Below are 22,518 nucleotides of genomic sequence, written 5' to 3' on the forward strand. Positions count from 1 at the left end.
TGCTGCTCATGCCAGGCCTGTCTTGGCTACTAGGGATTGCCTTGGCTAGGACTGTCCCCCTCTCCTCCCTCCTCAGCACAAGGACCATATCCATCAGGGGGGCTTTAAAGCATGCAGCAGCTCCAAACACCTGCCTGAGGGCTCATAAATGGGAACACATCCTTTAATAACAGAATTGTTGGAGACTTCCCTCATCTTCACTGCAATTTAGTCCAATTTTCCCTAAGCAGGTCAGGGCTCTGACACTCCAGGTGCAATCCCCAGACTTTCCTCCTGCAGTGGAGATCATTACAGCAGGGTTCTCCCTGTCCCAGACTGTGCACTGGAAACTCCTGCTACTGCTCAAGTCTTTATTGACTCCATTTTGGGAGAGCTTTGAGCAGCCAAAAATAGAGCCCTTCTAGGCAAGGGAGTTTGCTCTCTTCTCACATCACTCTCCAGGCACAAACCAGAGTGGAGCCTGAGCAGTGAGCAGGAGCACTCAGACATACAGATTTATCGGAGATGGAAAAGGAAAATTCCATTCCAGCAGCCAGAAGGCACATGGCTTCAAATTTCAGAACTACTTAGAAAAAGAGAGCACTCAGGAGGGCCCAGGGGCTGCATTCCTGCAGGAATCCTCACATCCCCCAGCTCACAGCCAGGGGAGAGGAGCTGGGCACACACGATGCCCTTCTGCAGATCACAAATGGGACACAAGCAGGAATGGCTTTGCTTCCATATGGGCTCCACCACAGTTTCCAAGCCCTGGTAAGGAGATACCACTCACCACACACAGCCCTGCTGCTCCTCCTCACGTGCTAAAATGGAGAATCCAGAGCCCCTTAAAGTGCATCCAGCCATGCATCTGCCCTGCAGCCTCCATCCTGCACCCTGCCCTGCACCCTCCATCCTGCATCCCCTGCTTCCAACACACTGGGAGAGGTTCTGACTGAGCAAAGGGAGACTTGGTCAAATAAGGGAAAGTTTTCTGACCTGCAAAGATCTGAAGGGTCAAATAAACTGCCAGAGTCCACAGAGCTGCCCCTCTCTGAGTTTTCTGAGAAGCTGCTGAGCAAACACTGACCAGGAATGGTTTAGGGAGACCTGATCCTGCCCAGGGCTGGGGAAAGTGGCTGCACAACCCTTTGGTCCCACCAACCTACTTCTAAGACTGCTTTGTAGGATTTCTGTTGGTGTCTCCATGTCCAGCTGAGTCCTGCCCTAATGACAACCTGTTGTTTGGCTGCTCCAGTGCACTGAGAAAACCCCAAGGTCTGTGTGACAGGTATGACTCCACACGCTCCTCACCTGGGCAGGAACTGGTGCAAAGCTGGTCAGAACTTGTGATGAACCCAACAACTGTGTATAAATCATCTCTCTCCTTAAAACCAAAGGAAAGGCTGCCAAAATCTTGCCTTGCTCTAGAGAGCACCTCAGCCACTGTGAACACTGAACCAAGGCTTTAAATAATGCACTTCTCCACAGTATAAAATCCAAACTAGAATACTTTGTAAACAAAACTCCACAGGAAAGGGATCTCACTGGATATTCCCCCTTCACATTCCTTCTTCATTCAACATCCCAGTGCTGGAGAGTGTAAGATTTTACTTGGTTATATTGACAATGTTTCTGGAAGCTTCTTTCAGGCAACTGAACTGCTTAACTATGATGTTTCCACGGAAGACATTTGTTGGTGAAAAATTCCATCTGGATTTTTGTAAAAATCCCCAATTCAGATAAGCTTTATGGGAACATGTTTGGGTTCAGAGGGTGGGCATTGGGTACTGCTTGAAAAAGGACTCACACCAAACTCCCAGCAAGTGCAGGGACTCTGGCTGTGTGTTTCTAAGGTCCTGCAATCAAACAGAAGGAAAAAGAAAAACAACTCTGAGAGACAGAAATCTGCCATGGATGGCTTGATCCAAAATAAGTGACTGGAAGCAGCTGTGGTACAGTGGCTCATGGCAGAGGTGTCTCAGGACAGAGCAGCAGAGTGTTTGCCATCCCTGGCTTGCAGCTTCACTAGAAATAAAACTGAAAAAGGGTGTCTGAGAAAACACCACCAGGAACTCGATCTGTTTCCTCAACAGCTCAGGCTCAGCACTTCACACAAGCCAATGTTGTGCTTTTTGTAGCTCAACAACTAAAAACAAGAGAGGAGTAAAACAGGCCAGAAAACAGGAACAGGAAACCAGGGCTGAAGGGTCAGACAACACCACAGACTGAACATCAAAATAGAGAGACTGATGCAATAAGCAGGACATGGAGGACTTGGGAAGGGAGGCAGGAATGTCACTGCCTTCCCTTCTCCCCACCACCACCACAGGAATTAACTGTCCACTCAAATAACACACACAGCATTATGCATTTGGTAGGAGAAAAGGCATAAAAATTCACTCCAAACAGCCCACAGAGAAAATGCATCCATGGTTAAGCAGGGAAAAAAATTCCTTCTCTTTGCATTTATCAGCAACATCAGCACATGAAACAAAACCTAAAACATTTAATTGAAGTAGCTTTACCTTTGGGAAGTCATCCAGCCCAATCAAGCAAACTGACCATCACCACGAGTCCTACAAGGTTAAGCAAGGAAGGAGCCCCCAGGAAAGTAAGGAAAAGCTTCCCTTTAATTATGTTTCTATAACTGCTTTGAAGAGAGAAACCCACAGTAAATAAATGGTCCCGTTTTCCTTCTCCCCCAAGCAGCTGCAAAGTGAACAGGTATTATTGCACCTGGAATCACGGAGTGCAGCTTGGAGTGATGATGCAGTGAAATGCTGACAGCAAAGTACACACCTTGGCATTGATATATGGGTCAAAGGGGCCGTACTTTTTGAGTTCTTTGATCTCAAGAGCATTCTACAAAAAGGAAGAGGAAAAAGAAAAAAATGTGATAATGAAATGGGTGAGATACAGCAACAAAGCAATGGGTGACTCCAAGGGGTGGAACACCAGAACACAGCACCTTGTTCCAGTCAGAGCCATGACCAGCAAAAGCCATTCCAGCTGGGATTGCTGTAACCTGGACCCCTGTGCAGTGCATGGACAAGGCTCCAAGTACAGGCAGCACAGGCTCCTCAGCTGACTTCTCTCATTTAACAAGGCTCCTACTAAACAGACATTAATGAAACATTACCTGGAAGGATCACACTAAGCTTTGGGTCTTTTGCAAAGGTCTCCTCTGTATCTGCCCTACTCAGAGCAGAACATTTACACTCAGGGCCCTCAGGCAACTCTTATCAGATTGATTGTGAAAGGCTACCTGAACTCAAACCTCTGTAACCAGAGTGCCTGCAGCTGTGCCTGGAGACGTGATTAACCACAGCCCCAAACTGCAAAACTACCACCAGAGACATTAAAACAAACATTCCTCATTATTCCTGCCCGACTGAGGAGTGTAGGAAATTAGATTTTTCATTCCTGCTGCTTTAGCAGCATTTAGGCCTGGGGCAGCCTGGTGCATCGAGCTACCTGTCCCAGGAAGCTGCAGTGTGGCACTTGGGTCCCCATAAGGTGCAGCTGGAAGCAGGACTGGGACTCTTAAACCTGACTATGAAGGGAGTTTGCTCCTCAGCTTCTGAAAAAGTGCACACACAGAGCAAACAAGCAGCAGGGACTCCCAGTTCCCAGCTGCTCACCCTGACTGTGACAATTTGCTGAACTCAAGCCACGGGTGCCTGACCTACCTGGGAATTACCTTCGGAATGAATGGTCAGGTTTAGCCTTGTGCTACTAAGGCAGGCAAACCTATTTTGGTTTACTCCTCTCCTCCTGATGCACACCTCAGTGGGCTGGGAGCTGATTCACAGGGATATCAGATGTTCCTGCCTTAGGGACAGGACAACCAGGGCCCAAGCACCTGATTTAGGCCTGTGACTGTTTGCCAGGCTCACCCAGCGACAAGGTCAGTGACCCTGCTCAGCTGGCCTCAGAAAACGAGTTCCCTTAAACAAAACCATGAAACAAGAGAAGTATTTGGGTCTTCCAGCAGTAGCATTCCAGAGGTTCTCTGGAACTGTAAGGTCCCTCTGATGTGCACGGGACAGTTACAGGGGAGCCAGTCCTCTGGAGTGGACAGAGCTGTCTCATACCCCTCATTCCCTCTGCACCCCAGACCAAAACTATCAGCTTGACAAATGGAAGAAATCCAAGAGGCTTTTTTTCTTGCCCGATTGAGAAAATAATTTAAGATTAAGCTAAGGATTTATCTGGGGGCAAATAGGGTTAAAATTATCTTAGAACTTACAAATTAGTGAACTGGAGCAAGTGCCAGAGACAAGCCAGGAGAGCAGCTAAGAGAGCACGGCCAAACAGAGACTAAACAAAGTTGCCTTGATTAGTTCCCAAAGGAGGGAGCCAATGGATCTTCTGCAGAACTAGAAACCTGCTCAGCTATCCAGCAACTGAAAAGAAAACTATGGGTTAGTTTTAGAAGCCCAGAAGCAGGAGAACACTTCCTAGGTGTTGAGAAGTTCTCATATTTGTGTGTCTGTCTATAAAACTTAAATACCTTTCTCATCCTACCACTAACTCAGAACTGAAGGTATTGCTTTAGGCAGTGCCCCTCTTATCCCACCAGCAAACAGGACCTTATAACCACTGCTGCTGGTTTGGGAAGGGTCAGGAGTCAGCTGAAGGAGTCTCTCTCCATGCAAGGGCAGTGATTCAATGGTACATCAGAGAAAACCAGCAGACCTGCTCATTCACTTTGGTGTGCGAAGGGCCTTGGTGGATGAGGAGCTTCACGATGTCGGCGTCTCCCTTCCAGGCTGCCAGGTGCAGGGGGTAGCAGCCCTTGCAGTCTGCCACATTGGTGAGGGCGTCGTTCCTCAGCAGAACTTCCACAACGTCCCTGCGGGAGAAGGGAACTTGAGTCTAAGACACTCAGTTCTTGTTTCACAGTTACATTCTGTATTGCATGAAAAGTGAGTCTGAACAGAATACTGGAGATCCTCCTGAAATATGATTTTAAAGTGTTCCTATTAAATGCCACCCAAGGAAATAAAAAAAAAGAGAAATAAATATTGATGAGATGAGCTCAGAAAAGATCCACGTTGCCTCCATGCTAATGGGGCTGAACAGGGGCTGAAGTCAGCCACAAGCCTCTGCTGCAAAGTGAATTGCATCAGCACAGTGAAGGTGAATAAAGATTTTAGCTCTATTCCATTTCTCAATACCTTCAGCAGCAATGAATAACACGAGATCCACCACGGTAAAGACTGGAGTTACTTCCAAATGTGATGTGCACACAAGGCAACTCTAAGTGGTGCAGGCCCAGTCCACCCTGGACACCAGACAGACTGCAGGGACTGTCACAGGGAGTCCCTTTCACGTGGTGTTACAGCATATCCAAATTGCTTTGAAATAAAAGGGTGGTTGGTTGAAAACCTCAATGTTTTGCCAAATATTTCAAGCTGTAAGATCACACTGTACAGCAGCCAAAGCAGTGACATTCTCCATTTCCCCTGAAGATGGAGTAGTGCTGCAGCACCAGCACTCACCAGCGCCATGGAAGTGACAAGTGAATGAACGACACAGAACCGTGGCCTGGAAAGCACAAAACATCCATCCCCTGTGAGCAAAGATGGGAGCAGGACTCACCTGTGGCCGTTGAGAGCAGCGTGGTGCAGTGGGGTGTATCCAGTGCTGTCAACGCAGTTCACGTTGGGCCCTCTCCAGATGCTGCAATACAGAAAATGGACAGGGGACACTTAGGCAAACAGCAAAGAGGGACAGGGCAAGGACAGGGGCAGCAGAGCTCTCACACTGGGTATCTGGGCAGCTGTGGTCAGGAGCAGTCACGTGGAGCACAGAGTCGAGCTGAGGGGTCAGTGCCGCAGCACACACCGGCACAGGGACTCACTCCTCTGCTTTACCAGGCCCTCCTGGTTTCCAGTCAGAGCTCCCACTCCCACACATCCTTCAGCCATACTTGTGCTTGCCAAAAAGCATCTTCAGAGGAACGTGTGTCTATTAGGGTGAACCACAAGAGACCACAAACCATCGATGCACTGCTAATTCACACCCCGCTGAAGAATTCCAGTGGCTCTGGGAAACTCTCTTCCCTCCATGGCAAGAGTCACAAGCAGGGGCTGTAAGTCAAAGACTGTGGGATACAGAGCCTGCTCTTGGTCAGCAGTGTGATTCCACACTAACTTCTCACTGTCCCAAAATCACTTCCATCTGTCAGCTGCTGGTGGTCTGTACAAAAGAGTAGGTGGTCTCCCAGCACTTCTGAGAGCATTCACTTCCCTCCCTTGTTCAAAAGTCAAGCACCACGGATTTAAGAATTAACCCTGCCGAGAATTACTCTTCCCCCCACCCCTGGAAGGTGTCCTGTTCACATCAGTGCAGAACAGTGTGAGTGAGGGGCTGGTGCTGCTCCTGACCTTGCTGTGAAAGGAGTGTGGTGTCTGCTACCCCTCACTAGTGCCACCACCCTCTCCCAGAACAGGCAATGGAACTCAAACCAGTATGCTCTTACAGGTAAACTGGAACTGCTCACCTTTCCTGATGAGGGCCCTCACCAGCACAACCCACCACCCATGTGCCAGTGTGCTTTACACTCCATCCTTTCAGGAATTACACAGCGTTTATCACAAGCCCTGGCAATCTCCCTTGTGCCAACATAGTACTTTTTCCTGCACAGTCTTCTTTAGGGGTAAAACTTAATAGCCTCCAATCTCCAGTTGAACTGGTTTCAAACCTATTAGAAGCAGACCTTTCCTGAGCAGTCCATTGTCTCCCCAGCACACAATCACCACGACCCATGTGGCTCAGAGGCTTCCTGCAATACCCATCATCACTGGGGGGCTGCTAGCCAGGAACACCTAGGTGCTACAGTGAGCAAAACCAGCAGGAAAGGCACCAAACCAGTGGGAATCTTGTGCAGACCGAGTGGAAATTCAGAAGGGAATGAAGCAACAGACTCACTCTAGAGCGTGTTCCATGGGAAATGGAAAGTCTGTCCCTGTTCCCTCCGAGTGACTCCTGATCCGCAGAGCATTATAAAAGGCTTTGCAGACCTGAGATGGACATCAGCTCTGCTAGAGGAGAGGCAGCTAAGGGGAACCTTCATCCAAGAGGACAGGCAAGTGAGCCACAAAATCCAATTTGCAAAGGATCAGAGGCTTATCCCGAGGCACCCCGCACACCATCCCGCGCTCCGGGAGCAAACACAAGCCAACACACGCATGCAGTGCACCTCCAACACCAACAACAGGGTGTGCAGGACGATGGATGGCTTAAACCAGAAGGTCAGTGAGACACCAGAGTGAGTGCAGGAGTGCCCTGCCCCATCCAGCTGTGCTGGCCTGAAGCACAAAGGGGACTGAGTAGTGCTCAGCTCCGGTTTGTTCCTGGCAGTGGGATCCTGCACTGTGGTTGCCCAAATAATTTATTGCTGGATTTAAAGTGGCAATTAATGGTTAGAACTCAAGCCAGAAAGCCTCGTGTGCCATCTGGAGCCCTTCTAACACTGCACCTGCGCTGCCTTTGCTCGTCCATAACCTGGGCAGTGCCAGAGTCCCATGGTTTTACACATTAAACCAAGCTGTGTTTGGATGCTGAGCTCAAACTACTTCAGGGTGAACACAGGAAAAACCAGCAGCATTTAACACCAGCTTTTCTTTCAGCTGAAGTTATGAACCAAGGAAAACCAGGGTCGGTGGTGCAGTGGGCATAAAATGAGCTCTGTGCCCAAAGTGACCTGGAGCCAGGACATCCGTCCCCGTGGGAAGACGTGCGTGTCCCCACGATAAAACACTTCCATAACCTTCCTTAGAAATCTTCAGGTCAGTGCTTTAGAGTTAAATGCCAAGTTTACTAAAGGAGCTCAGAGAAGGAGGAAAGCTGGAGCCCAGGGGGGAGCTGGCCCAGCAGTGAGTGCTGGGTGCTGCAGAAACCAACTGCCAAGATATAAAAATATTTTAAAAAATCTGCTGTGTCCTCTCCTACCCTTTGACCTTTTATTCCTGCAAATAAAGAAAGCTTTTATCAAAGAAAGGTCAAATCACCCAGAAGATCAGACTGGAAGGATCCAAGAGGAGAACTATTTATATGTGCAGACTGCAGTCAAGTACATCAGTCTCTCCCCTCCTCTTCCTCTCCAGCTCTGCCAGGAAGGCCAGAGTTCTCCTAAGGTATGGAAACAGAGAGCTGAGAGAAGAAGAGGCCAAAGCCCAGAACTCTGTGTACAGAGTAACTCTGGGCTGTTTCTGATTAAACAGAAGCACAGATCCCAGTGCAGGCAGGAGACCACTGTAAATACAGGTCCTCAGTAAAGGTCTGAAGCCAATTTGACCACCATTGCTTTCTTGTTTCTCCCCCAAAATCCCCCCAAACCCCTTCACATCACAGAGGGGTGTTGTTTTTAACTTAATGGTCTCTATCACAAACCCAACATTCTCAAAGATTACCCAGATCTCACCCCCTTTGCTGCACCAGAGCAGCATCTAATGATGCTCCTGAAGCACCTGCTTAAGGCAATTAAAACCCAATGGTGAGGACATCAGAAAAGCTCTGAAAACAGCAAAATCTGCTTCACTGAAAGTACTTCTTGCGCTCAGCTCTCTCCTGCTCCACGATTCAGCAAGTGCTGGAGCCTTTAAATAAAGCTTCCTGCTTGTAAAAACTGCTGAATAAAGCACATGCTTTAGGTCACGGTCAGCCCCCAAAGTTCCTTTAAACAAGACCATATTTGTCCTCTTGCTTTTCCATTTCTTTCTTCCCAACTGGAGTAACTCTACTCACAAAATCATCCCAGGCAGGGGGCTAGAGCAAGGCCAAGCCTAGAGAACAACTCGGTGTTTTCAGCTCAAATGATGACCCTTCAGGACTGGTTTCTGGTCTCACTGAGGTGGATTATGGAAGGATCAGGAGACCTCAGGGACTGGTGCCTGTGCAGAGCAGAGGTCATTGCACCTGTGTATTTGCACACCCAACATCAAAGACAAAAAGCTTGATACTGGATACAAGACACCAGAGGAGAGAGTGGCTTGGCCCAAGGTCACCAGGAAGTTTAAAGCAGCTGAGCACTGGCCCCAGATGTTTGTGGACTTTGCTCAATGCCTTAGAGACAAAGAGAGGCCTGGAGGCAGATTCCCTCAAGTCCATTGCCCAGAGGCCACCACAGCAGGTCATTCACACACATCCCAGCTATCCACATCCATACAACTGCTGGATTCCTGCAGTGAACAACGACCCTCACTTGGTATTTCCTGCTTACAGAGGGGAACACAAACAATCAAACACTTTGGGCAAGGTCTCAGAGTCAGAGAGCTGCTTATGTTTTCCTGAAGGGTGAAGAAGCCACTGCTGTTTCCACCCTGCCAATGGGAAGGGTCCAGCGTGGTGGGACTCCCAATGGAGCAGGAACCAACTCCCTGCTTGCCTCAACCACCAGATAATGCAACAGCCTTTCCAAAAATAAACAGCTGATGCAAGGCTGGAGAAGATTAAAGCAGAGTATTGCTGGGGCAAGGGAGAATGTGGCTGGATCACAAGTAATACTGTCTCAGCCCCTCTTGGCAGGTTTTGGGAAAGCCCAGGGAAAGCAGCCAGTCAGATTCCAGCTATTGGCTGCAAAGGAAGCCAAAGCTTCTGCATTCCTCAACTTCTTGGTCCAGATTTTCATTTGCTATAAGAAAAGCAGGTGGATTTCCCTCAAAGTTAAAGGATCATGAGCTCAAATACAGGATGCCAGAATGGATGGGGAAAAACAGGGACCTTAACATGGGCAGGGAATGTGGAAGTGACCCAGCTGACATTGCACAACACCACAGCCAGTGCAAGACCTACCCGAGGCACCCAGTGGTGAAGGCAGAGCCACTGACCAGGGACTCCAGTGAAAACCCTCAGGTTCAGTCCCACTTTGACTGAAGGCAGAGCCATGCCTGGCCCTCTGCACAGAACCAGACCCCAAGCTCCCACTTTATCAGCTCATTCTGAGTTAAACAGTTCTGAACAACGATTGCCAACAGCTCCAGCCTCGTTGCCCAACACCTACAGACAATTCAGCCAGCATAAGGTCAACAGTGCCCTGTGAGAAACAAGCACTTCCAGAGGGAGGCTGTTCAGGTTGGTGCAGACTACGACAATCATACATTTAACCCTGGGCTTGCAGCTCATGCTACAAAGGAACCCGACAGGGTTGGCATCACTAATAGAAACTCGTCCATCCAAGCTAAAATACCCCCCAGGAAGAGGGCAGCCCCAGCCTTACAGATGGCTCCTGGCAGTGGAAATGCATTTATTTAATGTATGGTGGGAGGTGGCAGTGGGCTCTGTCACCCCCATTACGCAGTGGGGACAGAAAGGCCAGGTCAGGCGTGCAGGGTGTGCTACATCAGAGAACCCCTCTGAGCCAGAGCAAAGAAAGAGCTGCAGGACAGGAAAAATCCAGGTCTGGTTTGAGTGCACGTGCTGCCCTTTATTCTTAAAAGCATTACAGGCACTCTGCAATCCACTCCCATTAGAGAGCATTTGCAGCTGATGACAGGCCAGGGAACAGTCCCACACAACACGGGCTCATCACCAGGCCATGGCCAAACGAGCTTTGCTGGGAGAAGTGTAAAAAGTGTCAGTAGTCGAGTCAGGGAAAGCCAAGTCTCTGGGGAGGGGTCCAGGAGCTCTGGGGTCTGATGTGTGCAGGAGCATCCTTCTCTCCACACCCCGTCCAAGGGCAGCACGATGGTAGGAGAAGAGCAGGGAAAATAGGAAGGCAGCCACCCAACATGCAGATGGAAGGTTTGACAGGAAGCCTTGAAGCTGCCCTTCAAAGTGGGAAAGTGACCCCTAAGAGAGGACAGATTTGACAACATTTACCAAATGTTCACAAACCTCTCACTGAGGTTTACTAAATGCCAATTTTGCAGCACATTCTCCTCTTTTGCATCTGACTAGATGGGGGTTGGAGGAGTAAGAGCAAAAGGAATCAAAACATTCGTGCAAAAATTCAATGAACTGAGCAATGTTATGAATGTGATAAACCAGCCTGGAGCTGGCAACATCCCAGATCTGCAAACAGGAATCAGAGCACTGCTCAGGGAAGCATTCCCTGCTCTCTGTTTGCAGCTCAGCTCTGCTCCACAGCACTGGAGAAGATGCCACTAACTGCAAGAAAATACAGTACAAAAGAACTAGGTGCAGAGAAAATTAGCAGGACATGTGTAGATGGTGCAGACTTTCCCTTGGCCTTCCCTCCATCCAGCACTCCCAGGGAAACAGAGGAAGCTGCCTGGGCAGCCACAAATTCCTGATCAAAGCCACCAAGCAGCCGATGCTGCAGCACCGAGCTGATTACAGCTGGCAACCTTGTACTGGGCTTTCCCTCCCCCGTCTCCTTTGTGAGATGATTTAACAAGCTGCAGAATCCCACGGGACATGTCAGTTAGCCAACAGCAATGGAGCATCGTGTCTGGAGTCATACATGTCCATCTGCACCGTTCCCTTCTGACAGGCACAAAGCTCTGAGCTTGGAGTAAAAATGTCACCAAAAGGAATTTGCCCAGAAAAAAATCCTGGCAGAGCACATTCCCTCCCCTGCCCGTCAGTGCCCCTGCACAGGAATGGATGTGCCACTTATGTGTTTTGGGAGGGCAGAAAACGTGCCTCTGTGCTCACTGCCTGCTCTGCACAGCGGCCACATGGGCACTGTCAGACAACACCAATGGGATCAGAACAGCTCAAAGTTACTGCTTGTTTCCAGCGCTCTGTTTCCCAGAACAGAGATCTGATCCAAAATTGGGGATTTCTAGCAGGAACCTTGCACCTGGAAGGGCATAGGGAAGGTGGACACTTTAAACACAGACACCCTCCCCCGGTGCAGGCTCAGACCTGCTCTGTACAGAAACAATAAACCCACGCCCATGTTCTCTCCATCTCAGTGCCAACAGGCTGCTCGAGGTGGCCACGTGCCGCTGCTCCCTGGGCCACCGTGGCTCCCTTTGTGTCACCCCAAACCCACTCCCGTCCCTTCAGCCTGGCTGCTGCCCAGCCCTGATGCCTGGAATGCTGAACTGCAGCGTGTCTGACCTGGGGTGGATGAGAAGCAGGTAAATAGGCCAAGTCAAGCAGAGCCAGAGAAACAGACATTCAGGGACTGAATTACCCCTTCCCTACAGCAATTAAAAAGCAAATGCAATTATTTTGTAACAACAACTGCATCCAGAGTGCACTTTTGCCTTAGGGAGACTGAAACCAGTGAGATGGAGACTCGCACGACATCCCACAAGGGCTCTGAACGGTGCTGGCACCACAGTGCCCGACTGTTCCCACGGAGGGACCACGCACATGGGGACAGTCCCACAGCTCAGGAGGGACCCCCAGGCACTGGCCCGCACATCAGACAGGCTGTGAAACACTGCTGTGAAACACTGCTGCGTTGGAGTAAAAGGAAATTAGTTGCTCTGATACTGAACACCAGAACAATGGGATGGGACACGAGGCCCTCGAGGAAGGGGACACGGGAGTGGAGAATTCAGAGCCACAACAAAGCTTCCACTGAAGCGTTTTGAGCAGACTTTGCCCTTGAACGCAGCCCACACCAGCAGCCCAGCAGCTCACCCACATGGCTCCATTTAAGCCTGTATCAAATCCCAGCTCCAGCTTAACCAGGAGTCCCTGAGGGCTAAAGAAAGACACAGCAAGGAGAGATTAACTGGCAACAGTGTGGGACACAAACAAGGCACAGACATACCACCGACTCCAGAGACATTCCTTCTTGACGAGTTTTTTAATTGGGTGCCCAAAGAGCAAGTGACAGGGAAAGGAGAGCAAAGACAGCGAGGGAAGGAGGTAAAACAGAAGTTTTACACCCGCCACGGTGGCTCCAGTGGGAGCACAGGAGACACACCTGAGCAGTCAAAGAGCTCTGTGATCACTGTGATCAGCCCCTGCTCCTTCCTGGTATGTGCCATGCAAGCAGGGAAAGCATCAACTTACACACCAGTTCCTGAGAAAGCTCAGGAAAAGAAAGATGAAGATCAGAAAGGACATCCTTTTACTGCAGAAGCATCCGTGAAATCCAGTCCCTTACAGAACAGGAACAAGAGTGAATGGCCGAGGCAGGAAATTATTCCCAAATCCTGAGCTAGCTCCCAGAGTTGTCATTACTCATCTGCACTATCTACAGAGATAAGGCCAGAGCTGAGATCATGAGGCAGGCAGCCAAACAGAGCATAGGGAGCACGACGGTCCTGCCCTGCTCCTGCTCGAGAGCCCTCCTCCCTCCCAGCCAGGAGCTGCTTTCAGTGGCAGGCCTGGGGAGTACCCCTGGATTCCTGCTTCAAACCTCAGTGGCCACCCAGCCTCTGCAATTGATTCTGTTCTCAAACCAGGCACTTTGTAATGCCAAACTTGAGAGGATTTCTCACACTGTCTTAATTAGGATGAGGCAAAAGTTGTTTCACCTAATTTCCAACCCACCTCAATATTACATTTGAAAGACCACCTATGACATCTTCAGCCTTGCTCGCCCCAGGATCTGCACAACGGCAGCCAATGGCATTAGATAGAAATCTAATGAGATAATATATTTACATAATATTTATGGCACTCACTCTCAGACAGGGTTTTGTTCTTGCGTCCTCAGTACGTGGCACTACAGACACTTCCTTTGAGCTGGAAAAAGCCTGAGGTTAATTTTTAAATCTAATTTCCCTTTAAAAGAAACCATGTGTTTAAATAACAAGGGAGGAGTGCAAATGTACCTGGGTTTACCAAACCTGAACACCAACTCAAGCTCAACTTCCCTTCAGCTGAATATCTCAGGCTCTTGCAGAGCACCCGGTAAGGCCAGGCACACACTCCTCCTCCTGTAATTCCCTCAGCACCCTGCTATGTTGGGTGTTCACACTGATTGTCACCTGAAATTCTCAGCAGCCACAAGAGATGGGACACGTCAGCAGGTTAAGCACTTACCTAAACACACAGTCCCAGCACTTGGCATCCTGCAGCCTCCCCAGCACTTAAGCAGCTCACCCTCACTAACCCTGGGGAAATAGCCACCTTACTACCCTGTGTGTGCCACAGCTGGTTCCAAACTCAAGCTCCTTATCCAGCAGTCTGGAAGCCCAACTGGATTTTCTTCCAGGATACAAAAAGAAACCCCTGCCCTGGCCCAGGCTGCTGTGCAGCATCCAGCTGTTCAGTTTGAGTTAAAGGGTAATCGAGAAAATTTAGCTCTACTATTCATCCAAACTTCTCAAATCTGAACATTTCTCATCAAGCCACGGCGACAAGACAAAGTAATTTCAGATTTAGGTTTAGAAACGTGCCCATGACACGATGGACACCCAGGCACCACATGGCATCAATGCTCTGGCTGACCCTGAGCAGGGCATTCCCCCCCCATGAGGGTGCAGGAGCACAGTCCTTTGGGAAGCAGGACATGCAGAGCTCTGAGGACATCACACAGGCTCTTCAGGTTTTGTGTAGAAGAGGGTACATGCACACACTCCAGCTCCAATGTTGTTCCAAAGGCAGCTCACACCTTGCTGTCCTGTCTCTAACTGAGCCTCTCTCCCTCTCCAGCCCCCCAAGCTCTCCCGTTGCCCACAGCCAGCCCAGGTGCACCCACGTCTCCAGCGCTGTTTTCCTCCCTCCTGCAGACAGCAGCTGCACTCACTTCTCCAGTCGGTTGCTATAGAAACAAATCAATCCTCAACAGTTTTATTTTTACCAGTTTCTGTGAAATAGGATTTATCTCATTTCCATGACTAAGCTGTACTCCAGAGCAGCAGCTTTGGGATAGTGGCAGTGCCAGCTCAGCATCGGGCAGAGCTGGCGCTGCAGTGCCAAGAGGAAATGGCCATCACTGTGTTCAGAGACACCTTCTCATCTCAAGGACACTTCACCTTGAAAGGACTCCCACAGCTGGAGCACGAGAGCACTCCACAGCTGCATCTGAGGAGTGGATGGCACAGCCTGGGAAAGGCAGAGGGCTCACATGGAGTGGAGGTGTTGGCACACATTCTGTCTCCAGCCACCCAGGCAGCCCCTTGAGCACTGCCACAGGAGGGACTCAGCCTCCGGGAACTGCCTTCCCCTTGTCCAGGGGCAGCTGCAAGAGGCTTTCCCTCTGGTCTGGGGTGCATTATCCTCCCTTCTGTATCCCCTCTACTCTGTGCCACACCTTCCATGTATGTCTATGTTCTATCCTGCTTGTTTGTCCTTCTGTCTCGTTGGAACAATGCATTACCTCACAACATCCCTCAGTGCACCCAAGTCTCACGAGCACCTGAGCACAAACCACCTGCTCAATCCTCACACTGCTCAGGATCCTCCAGCCAGCACTGGAGCCAGGCCTGAGCACGAGTAAATGCATGTCATGGATGTGTTTCACTGCTCCTCCCAACGGGGCAGAGCACAAACTTTAAGTGAGCCCTGCAAATGCTCCTGGGAAGGTGTGTAACCTGACAACTGGAAAAAACACTGGGAAGCCCCGTGTCTGGGCTCTGCTCCTGCCACCACAGGACACTGTGACTGCTAACACACTGCACTCATCAGTGGGCAGCAGCTGCCTTGGTTCCAACATCCTCAACACAATCCGACCCACCTGACACTCCTCACCTGAGACTCTGACTCACCTCATATTCCTCACACCACATCTCAGCCCACAGCAACTCCCTCATGGAATATTTGAGGTAACCTCTACAAGCACATGGCTATTTCCAAAACCCAACTGGCACTTCAAAACACTCTCAAAGCAAGGCAAAAAGTAAGCTTATGTGTTTCTCACCCTCCAGCTGACATAAACACATTGACACACTGACACTCCCAAGAGAGGGAGTCTCAGAGCACCAGAGGACTCAGCATGTGGGTAAAGACTGGGTGCTGCACAACCCCGAGTCCTGCTCTACAGAGGGGAGCAGCAGCACCCGGGGCCTGGGCCAGTGGAGCTGGGAGGTCCCACAGCAGGGAGAGCCCCGGGCTCCTGACCCAGCCCCGAGCACGGAACCGTGACCAGAGCATGCAAATAAAACCTTCCAAAGCTGCAGCACAAGATCACACAGCCAGTCGCTGCAGCCTTTGAATTCTTTAAGAAGTGCTCAGGAAACGATTCCCAGCAGAGCCCTGGTGCACACCCGTGCCTGTGGCAGGAGCACGTCCAGCAGCCCCTGCTGGGTGTGCAATTACAGAGGGCTCCGTCCTGCGGTGTGTGCACGGCAGGGCGGGAGAGGAGACAGCCTGAAGAGGGTGAGATGCTTAATCACAGCAGCAGGAGAGGGACAGACCCAGTGCTGCCCAGTTCTGTGGGGATGCAGGGGGAGCAGCTCCCCTGTGATGCTGTGAACCATCAGCTGCACCAGAGCAAACACCAAACCCCTCTTTGTTTTAATACAACTCATTTTTCTGACTCCAAACCGCCCTTGAATTGTCAGGACCCACTTCAAGTGTTCTGCCATCCCACCATGTCATTCCCTAAACCAACCAGACCCCCTCACCAGCAGCAACTGCTGCAAATGGGCTGGAACACAGGCTGTGGCTTCTGTGGAGCAGCACCCAACCCTTCCCACAACAGATGTGCACCCAAACTCCTCCTTCCCAGCAGAAGTGTCTCCTTGATACATTCCCAGAGGATTGCATAGCTCATCTAGGGCTCAGCAGCAGCCTCAGTTTCCCCTCCCAGCAACAAAGATCCAGGCTTTTCACAGCAATAGTTAAAAATAAAAAGCTTTTTCTGCAGATTTGGCTTTAACACAACCCATCCCTCACTGCTCCTGGCAAAACCTCCTGAATGCAGCCTGATAGCTCAGCCACAGATTATTTTGTTGTTTCCTGCCTTCAACTTCGCAGTGAAGCACTAAAAAAACCCAAAGCCAATAAATCCAAATTCTGCAGCCTTGATGCAAAAGTGCCCCTGAAAATCCAAGAACCCTCATGGATTCACAGTGCATTTCTGATTTCTGGACTTGCTGCTGCTCATAAGCCCTAAGCTGTACATGCATGGAGTGGATTTTCCCTCTGGCTGCTCACTGGTCCTCACGTGGTGCCTTTGCCTGTGCTGTGGTCAGGTGTGGAGCTGAAGCAGCCGGGCACAGCCGAGGGGCTGATCCAGCCCCCAGCTCGTCCCCAGGCCCTGCGGATCCCACGGCACAAGGGCTGATCCCGGGGCCACTGAGCCTCCCAAACCCTGGCAGACACCACCTCTTTGTGAGCCCACCCTCTCTGGCAAACTCCAGACTCCCATCTCCTCCTTGTTCCCCCACCCCACCAGGGTTTGTCCCTCTGCCCAAAATCCTGAGTGTTACACCCTGCACCTTCCCTCCTCGGGAGAGACTTCCATTGTCTTTGCAATTACTGCTCCTGTGGCTTATCCCACTCCATCCTGTCCTGCTTCCTGCTCACCTGCAGCTGTAGGTGATTGGAGTCTGTGCATGGCTCCACACCCAGCAGGCTGGCTCGGCCTCACCACAGCCTGGACTGTGACAAAGTTCACATCTGCCTGATAACAGGCACGGTGGCAGCTCAGGTGATGTGATAAAACACCACATTCCAAGGAATTTACTGCCAGAGGAATCTTCTACCACTTCATGGAGCAGCACTTGTTCTCTTTGGAAGAAAAATGGCCCAAATTGATGAGTGCTAGCTCAGAGCAAGCACCAGCTCAGCACCTACCAGGTGTAACGTGGGGATTCCAGGAAATGCCTGGTTTGTACCTCATCCAAAACTGTATCTTTGAGATGCCTGAAATGTTGCAGAACTGCCAGAAAAGGCTGAGACAGGCACTTTGGGACACATGGGCTTTGGGAACAGGTTGTCCAAACACTGGGACTTAAAAAATAAAATAGGAACTAAATAGCGACATCCAAAGGAACCAAAATCGGGAGGAGGAAGGAACAAGGGAGTTCTGCCAGCCCAGCTGAGCATTCATGACCCTGCAGCAGGAATGAGCTCCGGGGGTGGAGGGCAGCTCAGCAGCTCCCGTGTTGGGACAGATCCTTACAGACGGGAGGAGCCTCGGCAGGAGCAGGGATCAGCCTGAGTAGGAGGGGGCAGCTGCCTGAGGAAGGGAAAACATGGAGCACACAGACCTGACCAAGGGCAGAGCTCTCCCCACAGCTGAGGGGGCAACACCCTACACTAGAAAAGCTCCCATGTTGTAGTGTTGGAAAGGTGAGGTTTCCTCCACCAAACACATCCCTAAAATTGATCTGTCCCAGCTGCTCCCTTGGGCCTCTCCTTTCAGGGACACTCAGCAGCTGCTTCTCATCCAAACCCCATCAACAAGCTCCTCACCTGGAGTCACTTAACCCAGAGCCAAAGCCCAACAAAGGGTCAGGAGCTGGGAAACAATCCCAAAGCCCCTCAGTGGCAGCAGGTGCCACACAGCGAGTTGAGGACGCGCTGCCAGACCCGGAACTGCTGTCACAGAACACACACAGAACACACAGTGCAGGGAAAACAGCCTCGGGCTGGGACTCGGGAGGGGAAAGGGACCATTGCAGTGTCCCCACCAGCCACGTCAGCGGACACAGGTGACACTGTGACAGGCACTGTCAGACATGTCTGTGCACAAAGCCACGGCCAGAGTCAAACAGCCCCATGTGTCCACAGGGAAAGGGCCCCGTGTGGAGCTGGTGCAGCTCAGAGCGTGTGTAATCAGACCCTCGGCACTGACCAGAGCCCCCCGCCCGCACAGCCACCCCCTGAGGGGCTGCAGCAACTCCCCTCCCAAACCAGGGCTCAGAGCATCCAATGTATCCAAGGAGAAGGACACAGTCTGACCCAGAGGCACATTCACGTTTCAGAAACACAAACCTGTGCCCCAGGGCAGCTCTCCTGGCCAGGGCCTCTGCCCCAGACAGGGATCAGGTTATGACAAAGGGAAAACACATCAAATTTGGCCACAACCGGGCCAGTCACATCCCTCTCAAAAGTCAAGGTGTGTAGTGACAGTGGCACAAATCTCCTCCCCATGCTCCAGTACAAACCAGTTGCTCAGGGACCAGGAGCAGCAGCATTTCCAGCAGAAGCTGAAGTGGCACAAAGCTGTGGCTCCAGAAGCACAGCACTGAGTGGTTTCCTCAGCAGATGCCAAAAAAAGGGGAGGAGAAAAAAAACTAAAAAAGGTCCAAGAGCTTCAAACCAGAGAATTGCACAGCGCAGGGCTGGGGACACCAAAGCCACTGAGGGAGATCCTCCAGAACCGACCCCGACCCCACAGAGGGTCACCGGGAGGGTGCCCCAGCAGGGCCCGGACACCTCACCCAACACCCACAGCCGGCAGCTCTCCCACCGCGGGACCCCCCGCACGTCCTGGGCTGCACCCAGAACCCTCCAGACGCACCACAGCTCCCCAGTCACACCAGTCGGAGCGGGGCAACAGGACACCCCTGGGCAGCGCCAGCCCTGGCAGTGCCCGCTCCAAACAGACAGACAGCCGCCCTCCCCTCCTGGCCCACCGGAGGCACACGGGCCCGAGGGACTCTGCCGCGGCTCCCCCCGCGCCCCCGGTCCCACCGAACTCCCCGGGGTCTCCAGGTCGCACATCCCTCACAACCTTCCGCGGTGTCTTATCCCACCCTCGGCCCTCGACTCCCACCTGAGGCGCCTCCGACTATGACCTGGCCCCCCGGGGACGGACTCCCAGCTCCCCGCTCCCTCCCTGGCCCCTGGCCCCGCACAGCGCCCTCCCCGCCCGCCCCGGGGCCGCGCTCACCTGAGCAGGCTGGACAGCGGGTGTCCCACACCGCCGCTCCCACCGCCGCCGCCGCCGCCGCCCCCCCCCGCGGAGCCGCCGCCGCCGCCTCCCCCGCCGGAGCCGCCGAAGCCGGAGCTGAGGCGCTTCCCCGAGAGCAGCTTCTCCACGGCCGGGAGGTTCCCGGTGCGCGCGGCCTCCAGCAGCTCCTGCTCCTTCCCCATGGCCGGCGCGGCCCCGCGCCCGCGACACTTCCGGGGCGGGGCCTCGGGGGGCGGGAGCAGATGAGGCGGGACCCGCGCAGGGCCCGCCCTCAGCCCCGCCCTGTTCCTCAGGCCGCGCCCGTTTCCGGGCGGGGTTTGGGGGGTTTCCTCCCCGCAGCGGCGGGGCTGGGCTGCGGTGCCGCTCCAGCGCCGTGTCCCGGCTCTCTGCCCCGCGGGAGCAGCCGAGTGTGGAGCTCCGGCTCGGGGCGGGGCCGGGCCCAGCACAAGGCCCTCCGCGGCAGCGCCGTTGCCATGGCGACAGGCCTCGCCCCTCCTCGCCCTGCCCCTATCTGTGCGTCATCAAGAGGCGCGGGCTCTGCGCCGTTGCCATGGCGATAAAAAAGCCACGCCCCTCACGGCGCTCTTAGTTAATCGTCATCGGGGCGCCGCCGCGGCGCCGCTGCCATGGCGACAGGCTCCGCCCCTCACTGTCCTCTGTTTGTTGCGTCATCAGGAGGCGCCGTGGCGGTTCCGTTACCATGACGACAGGCCCCACCTCTCGGGCACTCGCAGTGTTGCGCCATCAGGCGGCGCCGCGGGCGCGGCCATGGCGGACCCGGCCCGGGACCCGCTCGGAGCCGCCGCGGCCGCGGAGCCGCCTCCGGGCCCGGCCCTGCCCGCGGGACACGGCGCGGGGGACGCGGCGGCCGCGGAGGGGGAGGGCGAGGGCGAGGCGGGAGAGGCCGGCGGGGGCGGCGAGCCCAAGGCGGAGGGGGCGGACGGGGAGGTGAGAGCGGGGCCGGGCGGGAGCGGGCCCGGGAGGGGCCGAGCGGCCGCAGAGCGAGCGCTGCGATGTCCTTCAGGTGAGGAGCGCCGAGGGGGAGGCGGCGGACGGGGACGAGCCCGGGCTGCAGCCGAGCGCGGCCAGGAAGGTGAAGCTGGAGCTGAAGGAGCGGAAGGAGAAGAAGCAGAAGGTGGATGAGGACGAGATCCAGAAGATGCAGTGAGTGCCGGGGACCCGTCCCAGATCCCCCTTCTCACCCCCGAGAGCCGCCAGGGCACAGCCCAGCCCAGCCCTGCCCCGGCTGGGGCGCCTTTGCATGGCGGCCGCGGGGACCCGAAGAAGCCTCGGAGCTGTATTTTTGCTGTGACCGATCGTTCTTCCCCCCCGCAGGATTCTGGTCTCGTCCTTCTCCGAGGAGCAACTGAACCGGTACGAGATGTACCGTCGCTCTGCCTTCCCCAAGGCCGCCATCAAACGGGTACGACGGGCAGGGGCATTCGGGACAGGGCTGAGGGGCCCCCCAGGACCCTCCTCAGCCGCCCCGGCCCCGCGGCTCAGCCCGGTGTCCCTGCACTGCCGATCCCGAGGGATTCCCGGGCAGAGCCCGCGGGGCAGCTCCAGCCCCCCGGCGGTGCCGGCGCGGGGCTGCAGCTCGGGGGGGCTGGGGGTCTCTGTGGGTCAAGGTGAGGGGCTCTGACTGTCCCTGCCTGTCCCCCCAGCTCATCCAGTCCATCACAGGCACCTCGGTGTCCCAGAACGTCGTCATCGCCATGTCCGGCATCTCCAAGGTCTTCGTGGGGGAGGTGGTGGAGGAGGGTGAGTGGCAGCTGCTGGGGGGGAATTCAGCGCCCCGAGCTCAGGACAGGGCCAGGGGAGGCAGCCCCAGCTCAGGGCAGAACAGCGAGGGCAGCCTGGGCTGGCACAGCCCCTCTGTCCCCTGAGCCAGGTCCTGCTGCTGCTCCTCACGAGGAGATCCCGCGGCTCCAGCTCTGTCCCTCAGCCCAGGGCTCTCCTTAGTGCTGCTGAGAACAAAGGAGTTCCTTGAGACCTGGGAGCTGTCCCAGCTGGGCTGGGGGTCCTGCAGCCTCAGGGCCTGTCACAGGGAGCAGGGGGAGCACAGCCCCTCTGTCCACAGCCCCCCAGAGCCCACCCAGCCCTGGGTTTAAGCACATCAGTCCCTGTGTGACTGGATCCAGCACATCCACACTGGCTGAGTGGTTCAGAGGCCCTTTGTCCTGGTCACTCCTGGGACTCCTGTCAGGGAGGAGCTCATGGAGCAGGTTCGTTCCTGGGCATTAGCAAAGCAGGAGCTGTAAACCCTAAACACAAGCATTACCTGTTGCCTTTCCAAGTGCAGCTGAAGCAGCAGGAGAGGGGGAGGGCTCAGGTGTCCCCTCCTGTGACCTCTGTGTTTGTTGTTCAGCCCTGGACGTGTGTGAGAAGTGGGGGGAGCTGCCCCCCCTGCAGCCCAAGCACATGAGAGAGGCCGTGCGGAGGCTCAAGGCACGAGGGCAGATCCCCAACTCCAAGTACAAGAAGATCATCTTCCACTGACTGGCCCTGGAGCAGAGAGGGGCTGAAACAGCAACCTCTGGGACCCTCCCCAGCTGAGCCACAACCTGAGGCCCCTTGGGGAGGGGTGTGAGACCTCGGGGACCACAGGGACAGTCCTGAGTCACTGCTCAGGACCCTGCACTGGGCAGAGCCAGGTGTTGCTCCTGACCTGGAGCCACAGGCTCCTCTGCCTCAGCACAGCAGGGAGAGGAACATCCACGGCCTTCAGAGTATTTCCCCCCCAGGGCTGTGCTTCCTGCTGGCCCAGATGTGGCTTCTTTTGTACATTAAAGTTGCTCTGTGTTGGTGGCCCGGCTGGACTCGCTGTGTGCCAGGGCAGGGCAGGATGAGGC

The 22,518-nt window shown here is 53.6% G+C and overlaps 2 protein-coding genes across 13 annotated transcripts in view; one reads left to right on the plus strand and one right to left on the minus strand.

The window, feature by feature from the left end:
- ANKS1A (ankyrin repeat and sterile alpha motif domain containing 1A) overlaps positions 1-20,078 on the minus strand; it is a 72,072-nt gene extending 51,994 nt beyond the window's left edge. For 2 of the 12 annotated variants that reach the window (XM_064635786.1, XM_064635788.1), the window contains exons 1-4: positions 19,646-20,075; positions 5,584-5,664; positions 4,678-4,834; positions 2,779-2,841 (exon numbers count right to left, since the gene is read on the minus strand). In XM_064635786.1, the coding sequence (XP_064491856.1) occupies positions 2,779-2,841; positions 4,678-4,834; positions 5,584-5,664; positions 19,646-19,848 (504 nt within the window). In that variant the 5' untranslated portion in view covers positions 19,849-20,075. Of the gene's footprint in view, positions 1-1,868; positions 2,080-2,504; positions 2,627-2,778; positions 2,842-4,677; positions 4,835-5,583; positions 5,665-19,645 lie in introns of those variants that run through there. The other 10 variants (XM_064635784.1, XM_064635785.1, XM_064635783.1 and 7 more) reach the window with 10 other exon arrangements.
- A 326-nt stretch (positions 20,079-20,404) lies between these two features.
- TAF11 (TATA-box binding protein associated factor 11) lies at positions 20,405-22,474 on the plus strand. Its single transcript, XM_064635822.1, has 5 exons — positions 20,405-20,614; positions 20,691-20,830; positions 21,002-21,089; positions 21,331-21,427; positions 22,035-22,474. Exons 1-5 carry the CDS (start codon positions 20,435-20,437, stop codon positions 22,163-22,165), a joined length of 636 nt encoding a protein of 211 aa, XP_064491892.1. The 5' UTR covers positions 20,405-20,434; the 3' UTR covers positions 22,166-22,474.
- Positions 22,475-22,518: the final 44 nt, after the last annotated feature.

This window comes from Pseudopipra pipra, chromosome 25 (genome assembly GCF_036250125.1).
Source record: "Pseudopipra pipra isolate bDixPip1 chromosome 25, bDixPip1.hap1, whole genome shotgun sequence".
Taxonomy (NCBI): Eukaryota; Metazoa; Chordata; class Aves; order Passeriformes; family Pipridae; genus Pseudopipra; species Pseudopipra pipra.

What these genes read in the sequence shown, in the direction of transcription:
- TAF11 (XM_064635822.1), top strand. Translation starts at nt 20,435, where the DNA reads ATGGCGGACCCGGCCCGGGACCCGCTCGGAGCCGCCGCGGCCGCGGAG. An exon ending in GACGAGATCCAGAAGATGCA is followed by an intron (nt 20,831 to 21,001) that starts GTGAGTGCCGGG and finishes TCCCCCCCGCAG; the next exon opens with GATTCTGGTCTCGTCCTTCT. An exon ending in CCAAGGCCGCCATCAAACGG is followed by an intron (nt 21,090 to 21,330) that starts GTACGACGGGCA and finishes CTGTCCCCCCAG; the next exon opens with CTCATCCAGTCCATCACAGG.